The 25,724-nt window shown below is 31.9% G+C and overlaps 1 protein-coding gene and 1 non-coding gene across 8 annotated transcripts in view; one reads left to right on the forward strand and one right to left on the reverse strand.

Moving 5' to 3' along the window:
• The window catches only part of COP1 (COP1 E3 ubiquitin ligase), a 217,456-nt gene that overhangs the window by 115,580 nt on the left and 76,152 nt on the right, over positions 1-25,724 (reverse strand). For all 7 annotated transcript variants that reach the window (XM_076000399.1, XM_012765047.3, XM_076000400.1 and 4 more), the window contains 2 exons: positions 17,184-17,241; positions 1,279-1,393 (listed from right to left, as the gene is read on the reverse strand). In XM_076000399.1, coding sequence (XP_075856514.1) covers positions 1,279-1,393; positions 17,184-17,241 — 173 coding nt within the window. The remainder of the gene's footprint in view (positions 1-1,278; positions 1,394-17,183; positions 17,242-25,724) is intronic.
• Positions 9,417-9,541, forward strand: LOC142869880 (small nucleolar RNA SNORA11). Its single transcript, XR_012918429.1, has one exon. It is a non-coding gene; the product is annotated as a small nucleolar RNA SNORA11 (small nucleolar RNA).

The following is a 25,724-nucleotide window of genomic DNA, read 5'->3' on the forward strand; positions in this document are numbered from 1 at the left end:
CACCAATCCCAAGGCAAATTTGTCTGAAGGATCTAAGCAATATATAGATTATAATATAAACATGTTTATTCCAGAGAAAACAAAGGCCTACTTTTAACAGCCAATAAAATATCAGACATTTTTTCCTCAGTGGTCTTGTTTTTGAGCAGGTGACTAATGACATTAACTGAGAACCTAAGATGTACCACTGTGTTTTCTATATACAACCTATAACCCTTAAAAATCCCATTAGGGTTGGTATTAATGTCTCTAACTTCATTGATGAGCAAAGACACTGAGAAACGCTGAAGAAGAGAGAGCTAACAAAAAGAGGCCAAACTATGTTACTTCTCCACAGCAATAAGAATATCCTATGCTATTACATTCATGTTATTTTTTTCTACTTTGAACATGTTTCTAATTATCTTTTTCAGTTAATTCTTACTAGCCTAACCCAAATATTAGTCCTCTGAAATTCCTACACATTCCTACACTGATCATTCCCTTACATCTCCCCATTTTCAACTTGGCTTTTTCCCTCCCAGTTATATCAGTGGATATTGTTCTCTATTCTCATAATACCCTTGCATATTTATATAACACATAATGTCACAAAGAATTGCTTATCTGTTGTTTTCCTCCACTAGATTTACAACACTCCTTGACAGTAAGAATCAGTTCTTTCTTATTTTTATTCTTAGCCCAGAACTTAATTAATATTCAAAGGGGGCAACTAAATGGAACTTGTTTTTGCTAGCTACAGATTCATGGCTTATTTCCTTTAACTTTATATAGCTCGCTAGATAAATTCCCAAATAAACTTATGGTTAGATAGAAGAAATAAGTTCTAATGTTTGATAGCAAACTATGATGGTTATAGTTAAGATGGTGATATATTATACATTTAAAAGTACCTAGAAAAGAGAATTTAAAATGTTACCAACACACTGAAATAAATACTCAAGGTGATGGATACCCTAAATACCCTGTCTTGATCATTACACATTCTATACATATAAAAAGCACTCACATGTACTCCATAAATATGTAAAATATTATCAACAAAAAATTTTCTTTTACTTGTAAAAAAAAAAAAATTCTCAAATGGAAAAGATAACAAAAATAGCCATTGGAAAACAATATTCCCCAAGACTGCAAAGAATAACGCTTTGCTAGACTAAATTAAATATACACACATTTGCCCTGCAACTAGGAATTCCCATAAACCCAGCATAAAAACCTAGAAACACATCTGAAATATGAACTTGAGATATTTTAAGAGAAGGGTTGAACATGTACCTGAGATACGAGACATCCTTGTAGAAAAGTAACATTGCTCTAAGTCTTCAAAATGAGCAGTGAGTCGTTTTCGTCTTGATGCCAATGTGCTGTTATACCAAGGCTGTTTCTTTGTCTAAGGTGATAGTAAGAAAAGACACTTACAAGGTAGAACAAATAATACTCTTCTTTTGAACAGAATGAATACTCAAATGCTTGCATATTTAGTTTCAAAAGTTCATCACAATAAAATGAAAATGGTGAAAAACTATAGTTCTGAGATCATATTTTACAACTTTTATTTTAAAGTGAAAATAGGAACCAAACCCATTCACAGAATGATTAAAAGTAAAAAATGATTTAAAAAATAAGCTCTGAAGGCCAGTTTTACAAGACTAAAATGAGTAACATCTTCAATTCTCCAAATTAAATGAAGATAGAATTCATTGTAAGAGCCATTCTAAAATTTAGAATTTGGGGGAATCTTAATATCCAGAAATTGTTAGGAAACAATTATCAAATAGAAAACTAATTATTTTTTCATCATCCCTAAATTGTAGCCTTATACCCCCTGAATTATAGCAATAGTTCTTGACTCTAGGGAATATCTATTTAAGTTAACATTGATTAGATTAAGGGGCAGTAATATATATGTGTGCTAAAGAGTCTGACATATTCACTATAAGAACAAAATCTGATAGATATAGACAAAGGTAACAAATTTAAAATATGTTAGCATATAAATCCTATAAAAACCAAAAATCTGTGATCATAATATATATTACCTACAACATGTTTACAACCGAAAGGATAAGACAATTCTTAAATAATGGTTATTATCTATTATACTTGAAGCATATCAACAGATACAAAGATAAGATGCATAATGAAATCTTGAGATGACACAGTTAATCAGTAACTATACCACAATGTCAAAAGCATAAAGAAGTACTAAGGCACTACAGTGCACATTCTATTTATAGTGCACCCCTGCTTTAATAAAACTAGATGGGAGATGAGAATCATATTTTAAAGCACTGCTTCATTCACAAGAAAGTATCATAATTTCCAAAGACATAACAAACAAACAGGAAGCTGAACTAGATAGTAAACAAAACAGAACAGCAGCACATGAGAGAGAGGAAAGGAAGAGGAAAATACTTTTTGGGGGGATAAATACCTACAAAAGAACAAATGGTTTGACTGGGATTTAGAGAATTAAGCCTGAGGACCACCACAACTGGAGAAATGAAAACAGAATTTATAAACTGGAAGAGGTGTCTGAAGGAATTACTTAGAATGAAGGGAAAAAGTCAAGACGATAAAAAATTTAAAAGGGAAGAGGCATAAAAGAATAATGGTTTAAAACATAGCCAGAGTACCAAGAGAAGAGAGCAAGAGACTAAAGAATAAATAATTCACCAGTTGATGGTTAAGAATTTTCCAGACCTGAAAACAGACATGAATACACAGACATTATTTCCATTAAGTGGGATAATTAAAAAGAAATCCATAATTAGAAACACAAAGGTAAAACTGTTTTTGTCTATAAGGCAAAAAGAACATAAAATTAGACAAAATGAAAAGAATTCACTTAACAGGAACAATTAAAGAGGCAAAATACTTTTCAATAACAATAAAAGCAGCTAGGGCAAAAAGTTGAGAATAATGCCAATCTAAAATTCAAAACCCAACAAAACTATCTTGCAACACATAAACAAAATATATCTTCACGTGAACGAAAACAAAGTTTATTACCAATGATCCATTTCTAAAACAATTTTTGAAATTGTATACTTGAAAATACAATAACACAAACTAGAAGGTCTGAGATACAAAATGAAAAAGGAGCAAGGAAACTAGCAACCGAATCATTGATTTTAAATATTATTATATATTATCATTCTAATTTATGGGATTTAGTATAAGACAGAAAAAATATACCAAATAAGAACATATAATTCAAAAGGCAGTGATAAGCACTTTGTGTTCTGGAGCTCTTATATTGTTCAGGAAGGTAATTAAGATACTAATTAAGTATAGACTCTGTTTAAATGATAAATGTGAATAAATTTCAAGGATAACTACTAAAAACACTGCAACAGAATAAGTAACATTCAAATTAGTAGGGGGTGGTGGAAAGGGGTAAATACAAGAAAAAATTTAAAAAGTGAGAAAAATACCAAACAAGGTGTAAAAAAGAGGAAACTATAATCAGCATTAGTAATCAAAGTAAATTTAAACACTCACTAATTAAAATAGTGATAGAATGGATTTTTAGGCAAGGCCCAATGGCTCACGCCTGTGATCCCAGCTATTCAGGAAGCTGAGGTGGGAGGATCACTGGAGGCCAAGAATGAGACACCAGTCAGGGCAACAAAGTGAGACTTTGGTTCTTTATTAAAAAAAAAAAAAACTTAGAAAAATTAGCTGGGCTTGTGGCACATGCCCGTAGTCCCAGCTAATAAGGAGGCTGAGGCAGGATGATCCTCAGCCCAGGAGTTCATGGCTGCAGTGAGTATGATCATGCCACAACACTCCATCTTGGATAACAAAGAAGGATCCTCTAAAAAATAAGATTAAATTTTAAAACAGAATGGATTTTTAAAAAATAACTATATCCTATCTGCCAAAAACACACCTAATACATAAAGAAACTTGAAAACTGGAAGTAATAACATAAAAGACAATATAATAGAAAAATACTAACTAAAAAAGAAACAAAGACTCAAGATAAAAAATAAAACAACATTATTAAGCATGGAAACAAACACTGCATCAAAGGTTCAATTCAACAAGAATTATACCTATTTGTACATAATGCTAAGCTCAAAAATACATAAAGCAGAAATTCCCAGAGAAATTAACAAATCCATGAACATAGCAGGAGATGAATCTCACCAAGTAAAATGGGAGATATAGAGTCATATATAAAATGAAAGTTTTATTTAATGAATACATATAAAACTGTACCCAATTTAAAAAACATGCATTCTTTTTAGGCATACATGGAACATTTATTAATAAAAAAATTGACCATGTACTATGTTACTGGATGTTTATGATCTTGAGAAAGGGCAGAATTTCTTAAATGAAACAAAAAAAGCACTAATTATAAAAGTTATAAATTCCATGACATAGAAATTTAGAAATTAAAACTTCTGTTCATCAAAATCCATCATTAAAAAGGTTTGATAAGAAAAATCAAGGCTCAGTGCAGTGGCTCATGTCTATAATCCTAGCACTCTGGGAGGCCAAGGTGAGAGGATCACTTGAGCTCAGGAGTTCGAGATCAGCCTGAGCAAAAATGAGATCCTGTCTCTACTAAAAATGGTAAAAACTAGTAGGGTATCATGGTGCACGCCTGTAGTACCAGCTACTCAGGAGGCTGAGGCAAGAGGATTGCTAGAGCCCAGAAGTTTGAGGTTGCTGTGAGACAGGCTAACACCATGGCACTGTAGCCTGCGCAAAAAAAGAAAGAAAAAGAAAACTGTAAGAAGATACTTGTAACACACAGGAACAAATGATTAATATCTAGAATCCATCCTTTTTAAAAAAAAAAAAAAAGTTCCTGCAAGTAACTAAGAAAAAGACCAACACAAAAAATAAGAAAAAGACATGAAATACCATTTCACAGAGGATGAAACATGAATAGCCCATAAACATAAGAAAAGATGCTAGCCTTACAGTGATAAGAAAATACAAATTGTAACAACAGCTATATTCCATTTATTCCCACCAAAGTGACAACCTTTCTGAAGCCCAACAGTACTAATTATTGGCAAGAATGATGAGAAACTGAAATGCATAAACTGCTAAAAGCACTCTGGAAAACAATTTGATAGTATCTCAAAATATAAATTTCGTATACCGAATTACTCTCAATTCCTCTCATAGTACATAATCTAAACTCTTTCCACCTATGTATCATCAGGAAACACATACAACAATACCTTTAATCTTTGCCAGAAACAACAAAAACCCTAGAAATATAGCAAATGTATAGATTGGACAATTGATAAATTTTGGTATATTAACACAATGAAATACTACCCATCAGTAAAAACCAATCAACTACAGTCACTCACATCAGGAATTAATCTCTGAAAAACCAAGTCTCAAAAAAGTACTTCCTATGGTATAATTTTTACAAAGTTCAAATATAGCCAAACCAAATAATATAGAGGTGAATTTATATGTGTGTGTGTGTGTGTGTGTGTGTGTGTGTGTGTGTGTGTGTGTATGTATGTATTTGTGGTAAAACTATTTTTTAAAAAGCCAACAAACACATCAATAAACATAAATAGCAGAAAAGTTATTACCCCTGGACAGGATGCAGGTGATGAGATTTGCTCAGAGCACATGGGTAAGTTGTGTACTACTTTTAATGTTCTAGTAATTAATGGAGCAGCTTATTTCATAAAGGTTTTATTATAATTATGCTTCTAATTTACATATTTGAGAAATATATTCCTTTGTGTGTACCAACATATTTTTTAAATAAATTCTAAAATTTTGTTCTAGATTTTATTGTATATATATATATATATTTAAACTGATCTGTTTAATAGAAAAACAGAAAAGACTTTAGAGTTTGAAAGATGACAATGTTTACAATAACAAAAACCAAGAAGAGGGCATATAAGTCAAGAAAAATCAAGAAGTGAGGAACCTGTAGCCCTGGGGCCACATGTGGCTTTCTGGATCCTTGACTGCGGCCTTTTGACTGAATCCAAATTTTATAGAACAAATCCTTTTATTAAAAGGGTTGCAACAGAGAAAGATGAAGCTTTTCTTGTCTCCTTTGGTGCTTAAAAAATAATAATCTTGAAATCAGAAGGCTGCCGGTTCCCCACCCCTCCAGTTTAATTACTAAATTCACAAATAACTCTAATATAAAAGGACAGAAATGTGTTTACTGTGCAGAAATAAATATTTTGAAAGTAAAAACTGGTTCCAGATAGTCCACAAGGCCAATCATCAGATAGAACATAATCTCAAAAAAAGTTCTATAACCTGTAAGTAGATACAAATATGGCTACAAATTAAAAGGAAATGTTCATTGACTGTGTTTTAATTTATCTAGATTGGTTACAAAGAAAAACAGCCACACTCACCAAACTCAAAGATAATTAAATTTCGCCACAGCAAAAACAGGCATGTAAGTATCTTATTTGATCATTGGAAGAGGTTTAAAAAAAAGTCCTTGAATAAAAGCTAGAAAGTTAGCCAGCACGCACTGAAGATAACAGAGCAAATGAGATGATTATATAAAAAGATCATTTAGTGTCAGCCTCTAAATTATCAAAAATATCTTTATAAATTTAACTCTAATTCTCAATGAATGCAATTAAAATGAAAACAGAAAAGTATTGTTTCTGTTATTGAAACTGAATATTCTATTTCATACACTTAATATAAAATAGTGGCAAAGAGTACAAAAACAATGAGATCTTCAAAAGATGAATAAAATCAATGTTTGTATAATAAAAGAAGTAACTCACCATAGCAAAGTTCCCTGTCAATTCCACTAAGAGAAGAATCCTACTCAAAATGAAGCCAAACGTGTTCCAGTACGGTTAATTGAACATTGTCCAGTGTATAAATGCCACTTCTCAAATTAATTTCATAAATTAACATAAAAAGAAAACTATCATTATTTATACTATTTAAGTAATCTTCAGAAATTCAGACAGAAAAGATATACCATGCAAATAATTAAAATAAGAAGACTCCAGTGACTGTAGTAATATCAGGTAGAACAGACCTTAAGACAAGGAATATTCCCAAAGATAAAGAGGGTAATTTGATAAAAGTGTCTCTTATCAGTAAAACATAATTATAAATGTATATAATAGAGCTTCAAAATGCATAACATAAAAGTTAACAGAATTAAAGAAAACAAACATAGGATTTAGCATCCTCTCAGAAATTAATAGCACTAGAGTAAACAGATGATCTAAACAAACTACACATCACTTTGGCCTAATTCATATATATACAAAACAATAAACTGAATTGTAAAATAAACATTATTTTCAAATGTACATAGCATGGTCACAAAGACAAACCATAATCAGGCAATTAACATATTAACTACCATGTGAGTTGTATTTAACTCACACTAGTTTTGAGCACGGGGCCTTGAGAAGCATATATGACTCATGTATCTCTTCACCTTGGGAGCCACGAGAACTATTTTTCAAGTTGCACATAACTCAAGCACAGAAAACAATAAAAAATAACACATTTTTCATTACATCAGAAAGGTCTGTTTTGTTTTTGAAGTTTTTATGCTATTTTCGTAATAAAATACTGTGGCCCCAAGGAAAAAAAATTTTTTTCTAATGTGGAAGTCAATGTGTTGAAATGACTTTCAATAAATTTAATAGGATTGAAATAACAGAGTACTTTCTGACCACAGCTCAATTTAGTTAGAAATTAATAAGATCTCTAGGAAAAACCCAAATATTAAGAAGTCACAGGCCAGGCAAGGTGGCTCATGCCTGTAATCCTAGCACTGTGGGAGGCCAAGGCGGGTGGATCATTTGAGTTCAGGAGTTTGAGACCAGCCTGAGCAAGAGTGAGACCCCATCTCTACTAAAAAAAAAAAAAATAGAAAGAAATTAGGTGGACAAAAAAAAAATACATAGAAAAAATTAGCCGGTCATGGTGGTGCATGCCTGTGAGGCTGAGGCAGAAGGATCGCTTGAGTCCAGGAGTTTGAGGTTGCTGTGAGCTAGGCTGACGTCATGGCACTCTTAGCCAGGCAACAGAGTAAGACTCTGTCTCAAAAAAAAGAGAAGTCATAAAACACATATCTAATCTATCCATGGGTCAAAAATATGAAATAAACTATATAGGAAATGAGGAAATATTTCAAATTCAAGGATACTGGGGGGGGGGCACCAAAAATTATGGGACACAACTAAAGCAGTGCTAAGAGGGGACAGCTTTAAACACTTTTATAAGAAAAGATCTAAAATGAACAGCCTAAAGTTTCAGCTAAAGAAACAAAAATAAGTATTTCTAAGTATATCTAAGTAAAACAAAATAATAAACATGAGAAAATATAAAACAAAAAAGTTTTAAAAGTGAGTTTATTAAAAAAAGAAAAAATGATAAACACTTCTGGAAAAAAAGAAAAATCAGTATCAAAAATGGAGATGTCATTACAAATATTAAAAGGAAATGTGGTATAAGACATATATTTGTTCTTTGTCCCTAGTTCCTAGCACACACAGTTTCAAAAACTCTTGGAGTTTCCTGAGACATAGCAGTATCTTTAATTATTCATAGTAAGACCCCTTTTATCATACCTGAGTTTAATGAGGGGACTCAGGTTGGGGCCCCCACAAAGCCTCATGATGGGGCTGTTCACCAGAAACACCAAGTGATTAAGGGTTGGAACTTTCAGCCCTACACACCAACCTCCAGGAAGGAGGTGAGACCTGGAGATTAATCTCTATAAAAACTCCAAACAAGACTGGATGAGTTCCCAGGTTGGTGAACACCCTGAGATGTTGGGAAGGTAGGCGTGCTCAAAGAAGGACCGAAGCTTTGCAAATGAGTCCCCTCCATACCTAGGAATATTTGCATTATACTTACTGGTTGAGGATCTCAAATCCAAAAATCCCAAATGCTCTAGTGAGTATTTCCTTGAGCATCATATCAGCACTCAAAAAGTGTCAAATTTTAGAACAGTTAAAGTTTCTAATTTTGGGATTTGAGATCCTAAACCTGTATTTCTTACAACTACATGTGAATCTATAATTATCTCAAAATAGTTTAATTTTCAAATTTATATTTAAAAACAAATTTTCAACTAACATTTTTTAAGTACGTAGAAATGAATTTATGAAGAAATGAGCAAAACCTAGATTCAAATCAATATAATAAAGATGTCAATTTTCCCTAAGGTAACTTATAAATTAAAGGCAGTTACAATAAAAGTACCAAGAAACTTTTTCTGGAACTAGAAAATTTAATACTAAAGTTCTTTGAAAAAGCAAACAGGAGGGAATACTCTGTAAAACAATGAAAAAGAAAAGCTAAGGGGGAGGAGAATTAGTCCTATGAGACATTAAAACATACTATTTGTTATGCCTCTATAAAAAGAGGTGATACCGATACATGAACTGAAATACACCAGTAGAGAGAGAGACTTTTAAAAATAAGCCCGAGGAGTGGCTCCTCTGTTTACAACACACCCAACAGTAATCTCCAGTCATTGTGACAAAGGGTGGCACAGAACTTGTGGCCTCCCTACAAATTCCTTACACATGGGGAAAAGGAAAAAAAAAAAATCAAAAATCAAAAATAAGCCTGGAAAAAATGGCTAGCCATTTGGATAAAGATAATTTTAGATCCACACTTCAAAACATACAATAAACTCCAAATAGGCTGGGAATCTAAATGTAAAAAAGCAAAATAAGACAAGTCTTTTAAGATACTATGGGTAAATATCTCTATATCCTAGTTGTAGGGAGAGGTTTTTAATTATGACTAAAAATCCAGACATAATGAAAAAAATTTGATAATTTTAACCACAAACATCTGAATGGTCAAAAAAAACATTAACAAACTGGAAGAAAATATAAGTAGATACAGGCAGAAAATATCCTAACGTATAACAAAGTCTTAAAAATTGAATCAAAAAAAAAAAACCTCAAAGAAGAAAATGGTCTGTCAACTAAAGATATGAATATGAATATACTGTTCACTAGTAAGTATACTAACATGCCAGTAAACATGAAAACATGTTCAACCTCACTTATAATTAGAAAAACACAAAACTATTTTGAGATACATTTCTTATCTAATGTATTATACTTGCAAAATTCACAAAGTATAAAAAGTGATTCTGTTAGACTGGGAAAACAGGAACACTCAAATATTGTTGGGGAAGACACAAATTGGTTCAGTCCCTCTAAGGGCAGTTTATTTGGCAATATCTATCCACATCTTTGATCTAGCAGTCTCACTCCTAAGCACTTACGTTGAAGGTATACCTTCAATAATACGAAAATATTAACATAGGCATAAGCTAGTCACTACAGCACTGTCTGTAATTTCAAAATAATGGAAACTAGATAGTTTAGCTAATTGACCTTGTATAACAAATTGATTAAATAAACTATGGTAGAGCCACATAAGAAGTCTCATGCAGCTGTAAAAAAGAATAAGGAGGATTTCTATGAACTTCTGTGGAGTTATTTTCCTGATACACTGTTATAAAAAAGAAAGTAAAGTACAGAAAAACATCACTAGAAAACTACCCTTTGTGAAAAAGAACAGAAATTTTAAAAAAGGCATCTATAAACCTAACTAATAAAATTGGTTACCTACAGAGGGTAAATAAGAATGGAATGGAAAAGATAGGGGTAGGGGAATTGATAGAAAGGCTGAAAGGGTAGCATTTACTGATAACTTTTTTGTATAGCTCTGATTTTTGAATCAGGTTAATATTTCATACATTCAAGAAAGGACATATGAACTAAGGATGGAAGGTACGTGGAATGTAAACAGAAGCAAATGAACTTAACTGTATTTCAAAATATCACAACTAATGAAGAAAACAGTCCAAATAACCTTTGAACATACTATATTTTCAGTATATATTATCAGTCTAAAGAAAAAAGTAATGTTAACCAAATACTTCCAGTTAGCATAATTGTTTTCTCAGCAATTCTCATACTGCTTTTGGTATATATATTTGGTATATATATTCTAAGACTATGCAAATAAATATATTTTGATAATGAGAGCTAGGTTTCTGTTAGAAAAAAAATTATAAATATGGAAAGGGGAAATGCTAGAATGAACTGAGCCCTGTAACAGTGAACTACAATATGATTGAGATCGTCAGTATGAACTCACACCTTTTAAGACAGATCCGGAAATATATACAGATATGTGTACATACACACGACTATAAAAATATTATTTATCATATACTGCATAGCATAAATTGACTTCAGCTAGTCTGGCTTAACCACATGGTTATCTCCAGAGCTTCTGACTCCTGTCTACACTATAGAATATATTAACTAAAGATAAGTGATATTCTGAACCATGAATCAGTGAAGTGATATTCTGAACCATGAATCATTCTACTTCAATTGTTTTGAAGTAGAATGTATCAGTCTGTCAGCACTGTTTAATAATAACAATTGAATTTATGATATGTACCTGGTATCAGTGGAGATTAAGGCTGGTCACATAATTAAAATGTATATGTCAAAGTGACTAGCTCACAGTAGGAGTCCCCAACCCAATGAAGACTTTGGATCTCCTGGTACTGAGGTACTTCAAAAACTCAAGCCAGTAGTGGTTCTAAGCCTGGCAAAAAAGCGGTCCCTATGCAACCCAGTAGTGGAAGGACAAAGACTGTGAATAAAATCTCCAGACTCCTTTCAAGAAATATCCTCTTTGGCGGTACCATATCCATTACCTGTAATCAAGCTGTTCCAGAAGCTATGTGTCTTTTAGTAATCAAACATGGTAATTAATATGTAATTAGTACATGCATATTATGTGTATGAATATATTAAAATATGTATTATACATACATATGTTTCTTAGCTTCGTACACTGAGAAGGCTTATAAGCAGTGACACTCTAGGAGCAATGAGCACACTTAAGACCCAGATCTTGGTTTTTAAATATATTCTCCACTAAAAGAAAAGAGAGCTTCTTGGATGCAAGACTGATTCTAGAATTGGAGCAAGCTAAGTACAGGGTGAGACTGAAACATTATTGTCTAAGAATGTAAGAAAGTACTTAAAAAGAAAGGTAAGAACATGTCAAGAGGACACAGAAGTCATTTGAAGGAGCCCCTAAATAGCGAATTACAGGACAATTTCAAAATGAATGACAGAATATACTAAGAACTCAGAACTCAAGAATCCACAATGACATAAACAAATACAGAGAAGGGCTAATAGGTGTGGAAGATGTAAGGACTTAGAAAATTATCATGTGGATAACCACCACATTAACAATTATTTCAAGTAAGGTTTAATAACAGATGCTCAAAAAGGAGAAAATGGTAACTTCGCTGTGGAGAAATCTGGCAGACACCACATTAATCAAGTGATCAAAATTAACATTGCCAACAGTGAGACAAATACATATCCTCTGCCTCCAGACATGACAACCTAAGAAGGACAGAATAGTACTTATGTAGTATTCCTGAAGTAATTGGATAAGCTGAATCTTAGGCAAGAGGAAACATAAGACAAATTCAAATTGAGGATCCTACAAAATAACTCCTACTCTTCAAAAATGCCAATGTCATAAAAGACTAAGGAATTATACCAGTTTAGAAAAGAGTTAAAAGATATGGCAAATAAATGCAACAAGTGATTCTCGACTAGTTCTCGGCCAGGATTTTATTTTTTCTTTCCTATAAAGGGCACCAGTGAGAACACTGGTGAAATTTAAATTTTAAAAAATTTACAATAAAAAATTTAAAGTTTTCCTAGTAATACATCAATATTAATTTCCTAATTTTGCTAATTTTACTATGGTTATATAAAAATTCTGAAGCAAAAAGGGCAATTTCAGAAATTCAGAAGTATAAAACAACTATATAAAGTTCATATTCATCTGGCCTTCAATCATATTGCTATATTTTTAAATTCAATTTCAACTATTAAATATTATCTTTAAGAGCAGAATAATCCATCCTATAGTTGTAGCATAATTTCCATAACTATTTTATTATGGCTGAGAATGTTTAATTTTTCATAATTTTCTCTTACATAACTAATACTGGCATATAATTTTATGCAGTACTTTGAATCACTTTTTAAAATAAATTTCTATGTGTATAATTAGCAAACATTTTTAGCATTTCTCATATGTATATATTGCCAAATTGTCTTCCTATTAGACTACCAACTCAATTATCCCTCTGCCTCCCTCCTTCCATCTAGATTCCCCCCAAAACACATACCCACACACACACATGCTTGGGTGTGCACACACTCACATTGTAATTATGAGTATTTCCCATTTTGAAACACCCCTTTGATTTACCCATAATTATTAGATGACTTCTTTGGTACCATGTACTCCGTCATATTTTGCTTTTATTATTTCGGAAATTGAGTATTATCTCATATATGAGCTGAATGTATGAATTTTTGCCTTTTGAACCATGTCCTTCAACATTATTTTTTTTTTACTCTATTTAGGGCTTTCATTAAAAAGAGGAAATTGTTATCAAAGCTTTCTATTTTTTGAAGCAATTTACCTACCATAATTATGATACTGTTTCCAAATTAGGTTTAAATTTTGTTTGTAGTGCTTTCTTTTTTTCTTGTTGTTGTTGAGACACACAGTCTTACTCTGTTGCCCTGGCTATAGTGTGGTGGCATCATCGTAGTTCACTGTAACCTCAAACTCTTGGGCTCAAGTGATCCCACTGCCTCAGCCTCCCAAGTAGCTGAAACTACAGGTGTGCACCACCATGTCTGGCTAATTTTTATTTTTATTTTTTGTTTGAAGAGACAGGGTCTTGTTCTTGCTCAGGCTGGTCTTAAATTCCTGAGTTCAAGCGATCCTACCTACTCAGGTTCCCAGGGTGCTAGGATTACAGGTGTAAGCCACATTGCCCAGACTGTGGTGCTTTCTTATACGCAGGTTTCTTTCTTAATTTCTATAGTTCTGTTGTTGTTTGAATCATTATTTAGCTGTTCTAGACTCTTTCAGTAAGTGATAAAACAAGAAGCTAAATTTCTATCAAATGGTTTCCTGTTTGCCAAAACACCATGTATTAATCTTTCCTTTCACTACAGATCTGTATCAATAGGATTTACTGTCAGAGAGAGTTGTGGACAGATAACACATTGTCTCAGTATATTATCTCAAACCTAAGGTCTCCTTCACTACATAACAGTAATTGCTACTCTAAAATATTTAAAAAAAAAACACTTCTGATTGTTTTTCTTTTCCCTCCAAGTTCAATTTCTTTTTTAATTGATATAACATAGTTGTACATATTTTGGGGTTACATGTAATATTATAATATATGACTGCAATGCAAAATGATCAAACCAGGGTAATTAAAATATCCATCACCTCAAATATTTATCTTTTCTTTATGTTAGGGACATTATAATTCTATTTTAAAATATATAATAAATTGTCGATTATAATTTCCCTCCTGTACTATCAAACACTAGAACTTATTCCCTCTATCTAAAGGTATTTTTGTACCCATTAACCAACTTCTCTTCATCCCCTCTTCCCATATGAGTCCTTACTCATGTGAGGACATATGATATTTTTCTTTCTGTGCTTGGCTTATTTCATTTAACACAATGACCTCCAGTTCCATCCATGTTGCTGCAAATGACAGCACTTCATTCTTTTTTTAATGACCAAATAAGATTTCACTGTATATAAACAATACATTTTCTTTATCCATTCATCCAGTGCTGGACACTTAGGATGATTCTGTATCTTGGCTATTATGAATAGTGATGATGCCATAAACACAGGAATGCAGTATCACGTCGATACACTGATTTCCTTTCTTTTGGATACATAGCCAGCAGTGGGACTGCTGGATCATATGGTAGTTCTATTTTTATTTTATTGAGGAACCTTTATACTGTTTTCCATAATGACTATATTATTTTACATTACTATCAACAGTGTAGGAACATTCCCTTTTCTCTGCATTCTTGCCAGCATTTGTTAATCTTTGTCTTTTTTATAATAGCCATTCTAACTGGGGTGAAATGATATCCCATTGTGGTTTTGATTTATATGATTGATGATTAGTGATGATCACCAATGATTAGTGATGTTGAGCATTTTTTCATATACCTATTGCCCATTTGTATGTCTTCTTTTGACAGATATCTATTCAGCTCATTTGACAATTTTTAATCAGATTTTTCGTTGTTTTGTTATTGTTGAGTTGAATTCTGGTTATTAATTACTTGTCAAATGGATAGTTTGTAAATATTTTCTCACATTCTGGAAGTTGTCTCCAGGTTCAATTTCTATTATTTTCTAGCACACAGAATTTGCTAGAAATTCCAAAGCAATGTTATATAAATGGTAACAGTGAGACTTTTTCTTGTTCCTCTATCTAGAGTTTGGTCAAAGCCTTATAATCAAAGATCAATACAAACACATTGTAGTTGAACAAATTTTATTTATTGCTAACTGCAATAAATATGAGTGAGAGGTGCTTCAGTAGGTGTATTAGAAATAACTTATAGGATTTAGGCTTTTGTTAAATAATTTAGGGAAGGGTTCAAGGAAGTATGGCTTCACTCTGGATTGGATACTGCCCAGTGGGACTAATTCTATGAATTAAATAACTTAATAAATCTTACCTAGAAGGACAGAAGACTACTACTACTGGGAGGCTAAAGTTTTAACTGGTAAAGAAGCAGCAATCACTCTTAGTCACGATAGAGGTGTGTTTGGTACTTTTTGAGGTTTGCACAGTGACTTTGCTTTGTTTTTTTTTTTTCAATGTGCTAGACAAGTTTATGGAATGATCCTGTTTTCTGTTTTACTTTGTAATAGTCACAGAGTAGCCTTGTCTGATGTTGATGTTCTGTGAAATTATATTCAAAGAGAAAACATCAAGGCTTAGCTAATAATGCCAAGCCAGTTTCTAGACTTAGGGACTGCTTTTCTCTCTCAAGTTCTGACGATATATTTCAATTTAAGGCTTTAATATTTCTTCTAGTATATCCCATTATGTCTTATAAAAACACCTGAAACTAGTATTTATATGGATGTTCAGAAACAGACACAAACCAATCTATAAAGTTACTGTAAAAGAAAAAAAAAAAGCAGAGCAAATGCATGTATGTCCATGAAGATAATAAAGCACAGGATATGCAGAGTAGTCACATTAACCATAAAAGCACAGGGTAGCCATCAAAGTTTTAGGAAAAGATAAACAAAAAGCAATATGACCCAAAGTGATTTACTTTTCATTTTGATAAAAATAACTACTTTTTTTCACAAAAAGTGAATATATGAGTAAATGTGCATTAAAATGCATCTTTTATTCCTTTTACTATAAAGGATAATATTAGGACAATTTATAAAATCTGAATAAGATCTAGAGTTTAACATAACTGTATCAATGTTAACTTCTTGAATATTAAGATTATACTGTGATGTCAGAAGACAATATCCTTGTTTTTAAGGAGATATACAGTAATGTTTTTAAGGATAAAGAAACATGTCTGTACCTTACTAAAACAATCCAAAGAAAAAAATTACATGCATATATATGTAAAAGGCAGACTGAATGAGAATAAAATAAATGTGATAAAATGTTAAGTAGCCAATCTGAATGTAGAATACAAAGGATTCTTTTTATTATTTTTGTAAGCTTTCTCTAAGCCCCAAATTATTTCAATATAGAAAGTTAAAAAAAAAAAAAGTCAGGCCTTAAAAAAATGTTTGACAAATATCAGCATCCCCACATCAAAGATGAAGAGAGAAAAGTCAAAATAATCATATATTTAATTGGAAGAGGTGATGCTAGGTGTCTCTTTAACTCAAGCTTGCAGCCTACATTCCAGAGAAAAGCAAATGTTTCAACCTAATGATGGGTAATTCATCAATAGAGTTATAACTTTCATATCTCTAAGACAAACAATGCCCTAATTATTCACAATTTCTTCCTAAAGTATTTCCTTCCTATCGAGGTCTGATATTACTAGTAAATTAAAAAATTTAAATTCTTATCGACAAGCAAACAAATAGTTAATTCTTCCATTGTGCATCAGGAGCTATTCAAGTCCTAATCAACACCATACCATTCCAATAGCTGTCTTTATGACAGGACATTTCAAGTAAACTAATCTAATAATTTTATAACTCAGGTACTTATAATAACTCATGGTACCATAAAACATACTGTTAAATATATCATTTACCTGAGAACTGCCACTGAAACCTGGAGGTTGGCTGTATTCTGTGGAATCAATAATACTACTGCAAAATGAAGAGAGAAAAATGTGATTTCAGTATTTACATTATTTTAACAACAGAAAAAGTAGATCTAAAATAATGTATCATATATAAGCCCAGTATTTCTAAGTTCGAAGGAAAGAAAACATTTATTGCCACTCATTTAATTGGACATCAAATACACAACCAGTACACATAAAATCAGCAAATAGTTAAGTGATTTATTACTTTTACCCATCACCTTACACATACATACCAAAAAAGTATATCAACAGGGAATAAACACAAGGCACATGTCTATATAGATTTATTTGTTTCTATTTCATTTTCAGATAGGTTAATAAGATTTTTGGAACTTTAAGGAAAAGACGATTTATAGTACTGGGAAAAGCATAACATGTAATCAAAAGCCATGGTTAACAGATCCTGCTACTCCATGAAAAAGCTATGTGCTCTTAGACAATTACCTTATATCCACTTAGTTTCCTCATCCGCAAAATGAGGTGAATGGGGACTAGGTCTCTCTGTAAATTATCTAGAGTTCCTTCCAGCTCCAAAACATTATGATAAAATCTCATGGATAAAAAAAAAAAAAAACTACCAAAGGAATGGAATAAATAGAAAAAAAATAATCTCTTTCATAACCCAAACTAGATACTAATTTCCTCTGTCTAGGTCAAACATAATCTGCTTTCTGTATTGGTTCTTTTTAATTGGCTATATACTCTGTACATTCTCCTACCCAACTCCCAAAAAAACCACTTCCAAAAGTCTAGACTATCTTTTACTTCTTCTATCTTACCATCTCATTGTTCCTATCTCTCTCCCATCTTTAAATAAATTAGCCTATAAAAACTATCAACTGAAAATTGCATGACACATATACCCACCATCATAAATATTTACTTTTCATATATTCGTCTTACCCTTTCTACTATCAATATGTTTATATTCTTGTCTACTCTCATGAAGTTTAAGCAACTGGGGGTACTAATTAAAATAGTTCCCTACACAAATACACAAATGATTAATTACTTTGGTACTGAAATAACCTCAAAAGTTATGACATGAAAGGTACTTTTAGGAGTACAGACTTTGAATTTTAATCCTTAGCGTGAATAACTTGACTCTAAGTTATTAATCTTATTTGACCTTTAATTTCTCCATCTATTAAATGATGAAGACACATCAGGGAAGTTTGAGAATTATTAAATGAGATAATATGTGTAAAGTTCTCAGTATGATATCAAAATATGGTAAACATTCAATGAATTTTAGTTCTATCTTTAACAAAATTAGTAACATAAAATCTCACATTTTCAAAAATATAATAAATCTAATAGAACTCTCCTCACAGTAATCTTTTTTAAAAAGTGGCACAGTTAATGCGTACGAACATACAGTTAGATAGAAGGAGTAAGTTCTAATGTTTGACAGCAGAGAAGGATGACTACAGTTAACAACAATGGACTGTATATTTCAATATAGCTAGGAGAGTACTTGAAATGTTCCCAACACACAGAAATGAAAAATACTCCAGGTGATGAATATGCCAAATACCTTCACTTGATCATTACATATCCTATGCATGTAACAAAACATCATATGTACCCTGTAAATACGTACAATTGTGTACCATAATAAATAGCTTGTTGAGTGTCCTCCCCAAAAGCAACATATATTACATAAGTCTTAATTCATTGTATTCTTAATTGTTCCTACAGTAAAAACTCAATTATACAAGAAAGACCCTTTAAAGTAAGTACTTACACTACAAATTAAGAATTCACACACTTTGTAATGAGTTTCTTTTGATGAAATATAATCAATGCTCACCTTCTTTGTAGAGTCATGTACTGCTATGACAAGATCACGTTATTTTCAGCCTACTCCACATAGGGACTAATAGGACTAAAATGAGGAGATGGCATGCACTCAAAAAGCTCTCTGTCCCTTCTACTAAAGAAACCCAAGCCCCCAGCATATGTATAACATTAATAAAATTATGCGGTTGCATATTTAGAGGCCAAAAGAAAAGAGCGATTCTAGCTATGAATTTTTAGGGTTTTATGATTCTAAATTCTTCGACTGCAAGCCTGAAAAATGATACCGATATCTCAGTTTGTCTGGTAAAATAATACATTTCAAATATATGTTAAAAAATACTCATCAATTTGGTGAATATATTCAAATTATAGGTTTTAAAATGGTGTTTTATTAATAATCACTGTAGAGTTTGAAATTTTTTGTCACGTCCTAATTTTATTCACTAAGAAAAATTTATAAAGCATGAAGACTGCAAGAGGGAATCTGAAAAATAAAACTGTTTAATTCTGCTTTTTAAAAAATGTGTGTGTGTATACACACACAGACACAAATGAACATAATTAGAAAACAATATTAGAAAGCAATGACAGAGCTGGGTCTCTCTTGATTCTAGTGCTACATTATTTCTTAACTGTCAATTTATCCACAATCACTAGATGGCAATAACAATATTGATAGTACCATTTATCAAGCATTTACTATGCAGTAGGCACTAATCTGAATTTAAACCTCACAGCTCTAAGACAGATACTATTATCATTCTCATTTCTCAAATGAGAAAACTCAGGCACTGACAGATTACATATTTGGCCCATGGTAACAATGTTAGCAAATAGCAGAGTTATTATTCAAAGCCAAGCAGTCAGGTTCCAAAGTCTACAATGGACCCTCATGCTATACTCCCCTAGGCACTTTCATGTTCTCTAACTGAAGAGTAGGAAAATTCTGGATTAGCCCACCCACTTCATACATATATTTTAGGAGAAAAATGTAAAACAGCAACCTATAAATGTGAGACAGAATCATCAACTGTTTCAAATAAATGTCAATAAAGTTACAAAGGTTATAAAAACCAAGACATCAAAAGATGTCAAGGGAAAAAATGCAATATTTAGGGTGGAAACTAAAGCCGAGTTAGAAATAATAAACCTTAATCAAGATGTTGGCAATAAGATAATAAAATGTTAATACTTCCTAATGTTCTTGCTAATGCCAATGAGAAACTTAGCTAAAAAGAGAAAAACAATTCAGCTATTACTCCAACGTATAAAAGAAACATACAGTTATGCAACTAGATGTCACACAACTACTCTCACTTAAATTGTTTTCTTGCAAAAGCAAAGATGTATTTTGTAATTATAAGATAGATTATCAAGTCAATTTTCCATACAAGATATACCTATCATAATCAATAGGTAGCTAAGAGAAAATGTGGGTTACTCTTGGTAAAAATGTTTACTAATTTTAGAATGGATTTTTATTTTTAAAAAGAATAATTTGTACTTAAATTATTAGTAGACATACTATCTAATTAAATTATAAAGAGAATTTTTAAAACTATGAGCAAAAATAAAGCACACAGATCATTTAAAGCTGAACATAAAGACAATAAATATGGGATTTCTAAATAAATAAGGGAATTGAATAGACATAAAATCCCATGAGCATACATGAAATTGGACTAACTGCTATCATTAATTTTTTTTACTATCAACTTAAGACAGAGAAAAATAAACTTCTACACTTAATAAATCCTATGAGCTACAGACAATACTTATTCCATTTCAGTATTCTGCAAGTTATTATTGAACCAGTTTCCCCAAAACAAAACATACTAAGCAAAAAGTAACCTGAAAATAATCTGACATAAATTTTTAATAATTAAATAATTTTTAATTGAATTTTAAATTAATGGTAAATCCTATTTACTAAGCAACCAAAATTCTTGCGGTCCCAATTTTGCAGACACCTCCAGAAATACTAGAAATCAATCTTTATGTTTATTTTTTCCTGTTTTATTCCACATACCTTTCAACATTTGACACACGTAGTCAAACAAATCATCCAAAATCAATGTGACTGATCTGCCAACTACCATCAATAGCAGCAGCTAACATCTACTGAGTCCTTACTATGTGCCAAAAATTATTCTCATTTCTTAAATGCATTATCACATTTTATCAGTCAAAACAGATACTACTGCACTTGTGTATATTAATTTTCTCCACGAGCATGTCATACAAACATTATGTAAGATCTGACTTTAAATGAAAATAGTAACTCAGTTTTGTTTATCTCATAAAAATTTTACATAATTTATAGTTACATTTTTAATTTTGTGGTCTTAACCATATTGTTACCTTCGTCAAGTCAGACGAGACAAGTAAAAATTAAAAAAAAAAACAAAAAAACAGATACTATTAACCTTATTTTACAAATAAGAAAACTGAAACATACAGAAATTAATAAATTTGACTAAGGCCAAACTGTTAATAAATTACAGAGATGAAATCTGAACCCAGGTAATTCCAGAATCCTTACACTAAGATTGCCAAAGTGGCCTATGTCTTCTCTTCATGAAGAATCACTTGCCCTTTCATTTTGAATGGAAAGTTTCTGTTTATCTTCTTAATGTTTTATTCTCAACTCTGAGATCATTTCCACAACCCTCTCATTCCCCAAGGATGTATAGGCTTTAGAGTAATGATGTCTGTGTTAGAATACCAGTTATTCCATTAACTGTGTGACACTGGGAAAATTATTTCATCTCTGTGACTCAGTTTCCTAATCTACAAAATGAAAAGGGTAACAAAACTTATTACATATATTTGTTATGGGAATTATATGAGATAATACATGGAAATTCCAAACAGTACCCAATACACAGCTGCACTATTATTCTGACAGTTACAACTTTTGCAAATAAATGCAGTTCTCTTCTAGGACAAAGTTCCTGATTTTGATACAAAATTCAATTGCAAATTAACATGAAGCGTTTTCTCTATACTGTCTGTTTAGGACTCTTTAGAAATAGACACTACTAATACTCTTTTCATGGCATTTGAATTTCAACAAGACCGGTTTTATGTAAATATTAGTAAATGTAGGTGATTACAAAAGCTCTTTAAGAATATATAGTTTGGCCTTTAAAAATACTGGGCTCAAAATGATTATATAAGACCTCAATTCCTAAAACCCAAAACTCTGAAAGTCAACCTGACCTGCACAGATTTGACCATATTTCAATGTTGAAATATTAAAGTACTTGATTATGGAGATATCCCTCTTATTCTTCCATCAATATTATTTGATATATGACATACATACTTTTACCCTGACAAAGCTGCAGATGGTTGGGAGAACACAACTGCACTGTAAAATACTTCTGACCCAAAAGGTTTCCAAAAAAGTCTGGGAACCTGTTTGTCATACAAATTCAGGTTTACTTTAGAAATGCAAAGTTAATTCAAAAAGTACTAGACTCCAGAGTAAACATGTATGGTTTCCTAAGGAAAGACACAGAGGCAATTTATTCTTCAAAGAAGAGAAGCTGTTAGAGTGTTTTGGAATTCCAGAAAACAATTTTCCCAGTACCCTCTTGTCCTCTTTTAATTTCATGGTTAGGAAGACTAGTAGTATAGAGGGACTATGGAACCTAATATTTATACTGTCTTTTTAAAAAATGTCTGTTATTCCATAATAATCCCAAAATTGAAAAACGAAAAGCAAAAGGGTAGCTCTTTTTAAAGTTTTCCTTCTAAAAGGAGTTTCCTTAGGGAGAAACTTACTGCTGGCAGATATAAAAAGCAAATCAAAAATTTCTGAAAGACAGAACAGGTCTGAGTCTACTGCTTCACTGCCTTTGAAGGTAAACAACTTTGCTTTATAGAACTTCAAAAACAGACAAGAATAAGCTCAAAGGATTAAGACTGACAATACTGATCTGCCTTGAACAAAATTAAAGTTTCAGTTTGTTAGAGTTTGTCAGATAGAAAGTGGTGTATCTTACCATTCTATAGTCTACTAAGGCTTTCCAATGAGTTGGAGTAAATTATAATTTATTTATAATTCACAGAGGATAAACTTTAAATTATCAGATGACATAGTCGCTACAAACTATTAGGGTCACAAAAAAAATTATCCAAGATAACCTCAGAAAAAGGCAAAAGCAAAGAAATTAGAGGAAGCATTCTAAAAACAGTAAGAAAAGATTCAAAGGTAGAGAAATCTGGATAATGGGAAAAACATGATGGCACTTTGGTAGGAGAAGTATGGTGAATAACAGCAGAAATGGTAAATGATAACAGTACATGAAATTTTACAGTTGTATTCAGTTGTCCTTATAACAAAGCCAGTTTTACCACATATAGCCTTGGTTTCCCTAGTCACCCCCATTCTGGAACTCTCAGAATCGAAGTAAATCTATAATAACCAAAAGGGTAAAGAGTTTCCACTGTAAGACTTTACTCCAAAAGGGTAAAAAGCCTTAAGCAAGAAGATCTGATCACAACATATTCCCTAACAAGGAATGGTTGGTAAATTCCAATACTTGTTTCTTGAGAGGCTTAATTTTAACTTGCCTGGCTTTCTCTCCCAAGCCCCCAGACTTAATTCGAGGTATTTTAAAGTCATAAAAGGATGTGAAACTTTACACAATAGAAAAGAAATAAAAATCTTTATCCCATCCTCCCTAAAAGATGAAATATGCTAAAGATAGTTATACAACTTCAGTGTTGAATATTTTACTTTTCTCTTATGAAAAGGAAGATAAGTATATCCAATTTAGAGATTTATTTAGAAACACATCAGTAATATAGACATATTCACTATCTACTTCTGAAGTTATCATCTGTACCACTCCCCACTCCCAGGACTGCAGCTGAATCTCTGGGATTGACTTCATACCTAATGAATCAGGTTTGGTAATTGGGTTCAAAAATCAGTACTTCGGTGTCTTGGCTGACACTCAAGAACACTGAAATCTGGCCTCTTCAGATCTCAGATTTCAGAATCTAAATGGACTGTTAATATCTTCACTAAGCAGTAACAATTATAGTTCTTAAAAGAACCCAAAGGTATTTTATAAAAATCCTGAAATACCCACTAATCAAACATAATTACTAGTTTTAGAGTTAAATATATTTTGATGGATTTAAATTCATGGAATCTTAAAAGTCTATTTACACTCTATTTTAAGTAGAATAATCAATTCACCAGCATGCTTTATTTTTCATTTTAAGACTACGTAGCCATGACAGCAGGGTTCTAGGGTCTGTCATATTCATAAACTATATCCCAGTGCCTACACAATGTTTTTGAAATTTTTGTTATTTTTATTTTTAATTGACAATAATTCTATATTAATATTTATAGAGTATAAAGTGGCATTTCAAAACATGTATATATGGTAGAATGATCAAATTAGAGTAATTAGCATATCCATCACCTCAAATAGTTATGATTTGTTTGTGATGAGAACATTTAAAATCCTTTTAGCTATTTTGAAATACATAATACATTATTATTAACTACTGTCACCTTGCTGTACAATAGAACACCATTAATAAATGAATTAATAAATAGAATTTATTTTTCCTATTTAACTGTAACTTTGTACCCATTGACCAACTTCTCTCCTTTCCCCATCCACCCCTACCTCACAGCCTCTGGTAACCACCATGCTACTCTATACTTCTACGAGTTTGACTTTTTTAGATTCCCATACATAAGTGAGATCATATGATATATCTCTCTCTGCCTGGCTTATTTCATTTAACAAAATGTCCTCTAGGTTCATCCATGTATTTGCAAATAACAGAATTTCCTGTTATGTTTTTTTTTCTTAAGGCTAAATAGCATTCCATTGTGTGTGTATGTGCCTGTGTGTGTGTGCACGTGTGTGTGTGTGTGTGTGTGTGTGTACACATACATCACACAGTTTTAATCCATTCATCCACTGTGGTCACAGTATCTTGGCTATTGTGAATAATGCTGCAATGAACATGAGAGTGCAGATATCCCTTCAACACACTGATTTCATTTTCTATGGGTATATACCCAGTAGTGGGATTGCTAGATCATATGGTAGGTCTATTTTTAGTCTTTGGGGAACCTCTGTGTTTACCATAATGACTATACTAATTAAAATATCATCAACAGTGTTACAAGGTTTCCTTTTTCTCTATATCCTTACCAACACTTATCTTTCAACTTTTTGATAATGGCTAAACTAAGATGAGTGAGGTAATATCGCCTTGCAGTTTTAATTTCCATTTCTCTGATGATTAGAGATGGTGAGCATTTTTCTGTGTTATCTGTTGGCTATTTCTATGCCTTCTTTTGAGAACTGTCTATTCAAGTCCTTTACCCATTTTTTTAACAGGATTATTTCTTTTCTTGTTATTGAACAGCTTGAATTCCTTGTATATTTTGTATATTTGCTCTTATCTGACATATGACTTGCAAATATTTTCTCTCAATCCATGGATCTTACTTAACACAGTGTCAGGCTTGCTATAGCCCAAATACTGGCTGAATGACTGAAAATAAATTCTTCAAATATTCTAAATAAAGAAAATGGTACTGTTTCAAGAAAAATTTTCAGCATTTGCTACATTTCTATTACAAATAAAATTTAATGAGAAATTATAGGTATACAAAGAGTACACTCTTTTTCATTA

This window comes from Microcebus murinus, chromosome 2 (genome assembly GCF_040939455.1).
Source record: "Microcebus murinus isolate Inina chromosome 2, M.murinus_Inina_mat1.0, whole genome shotgun sequence".
Taxonomy (NCBI): domain Eukaryota; kingdom Metazoa; phylum Chordata; class Mammalia; order Primates; family Cheirogaleidae; genus Microcebus; species Microcebus murinus.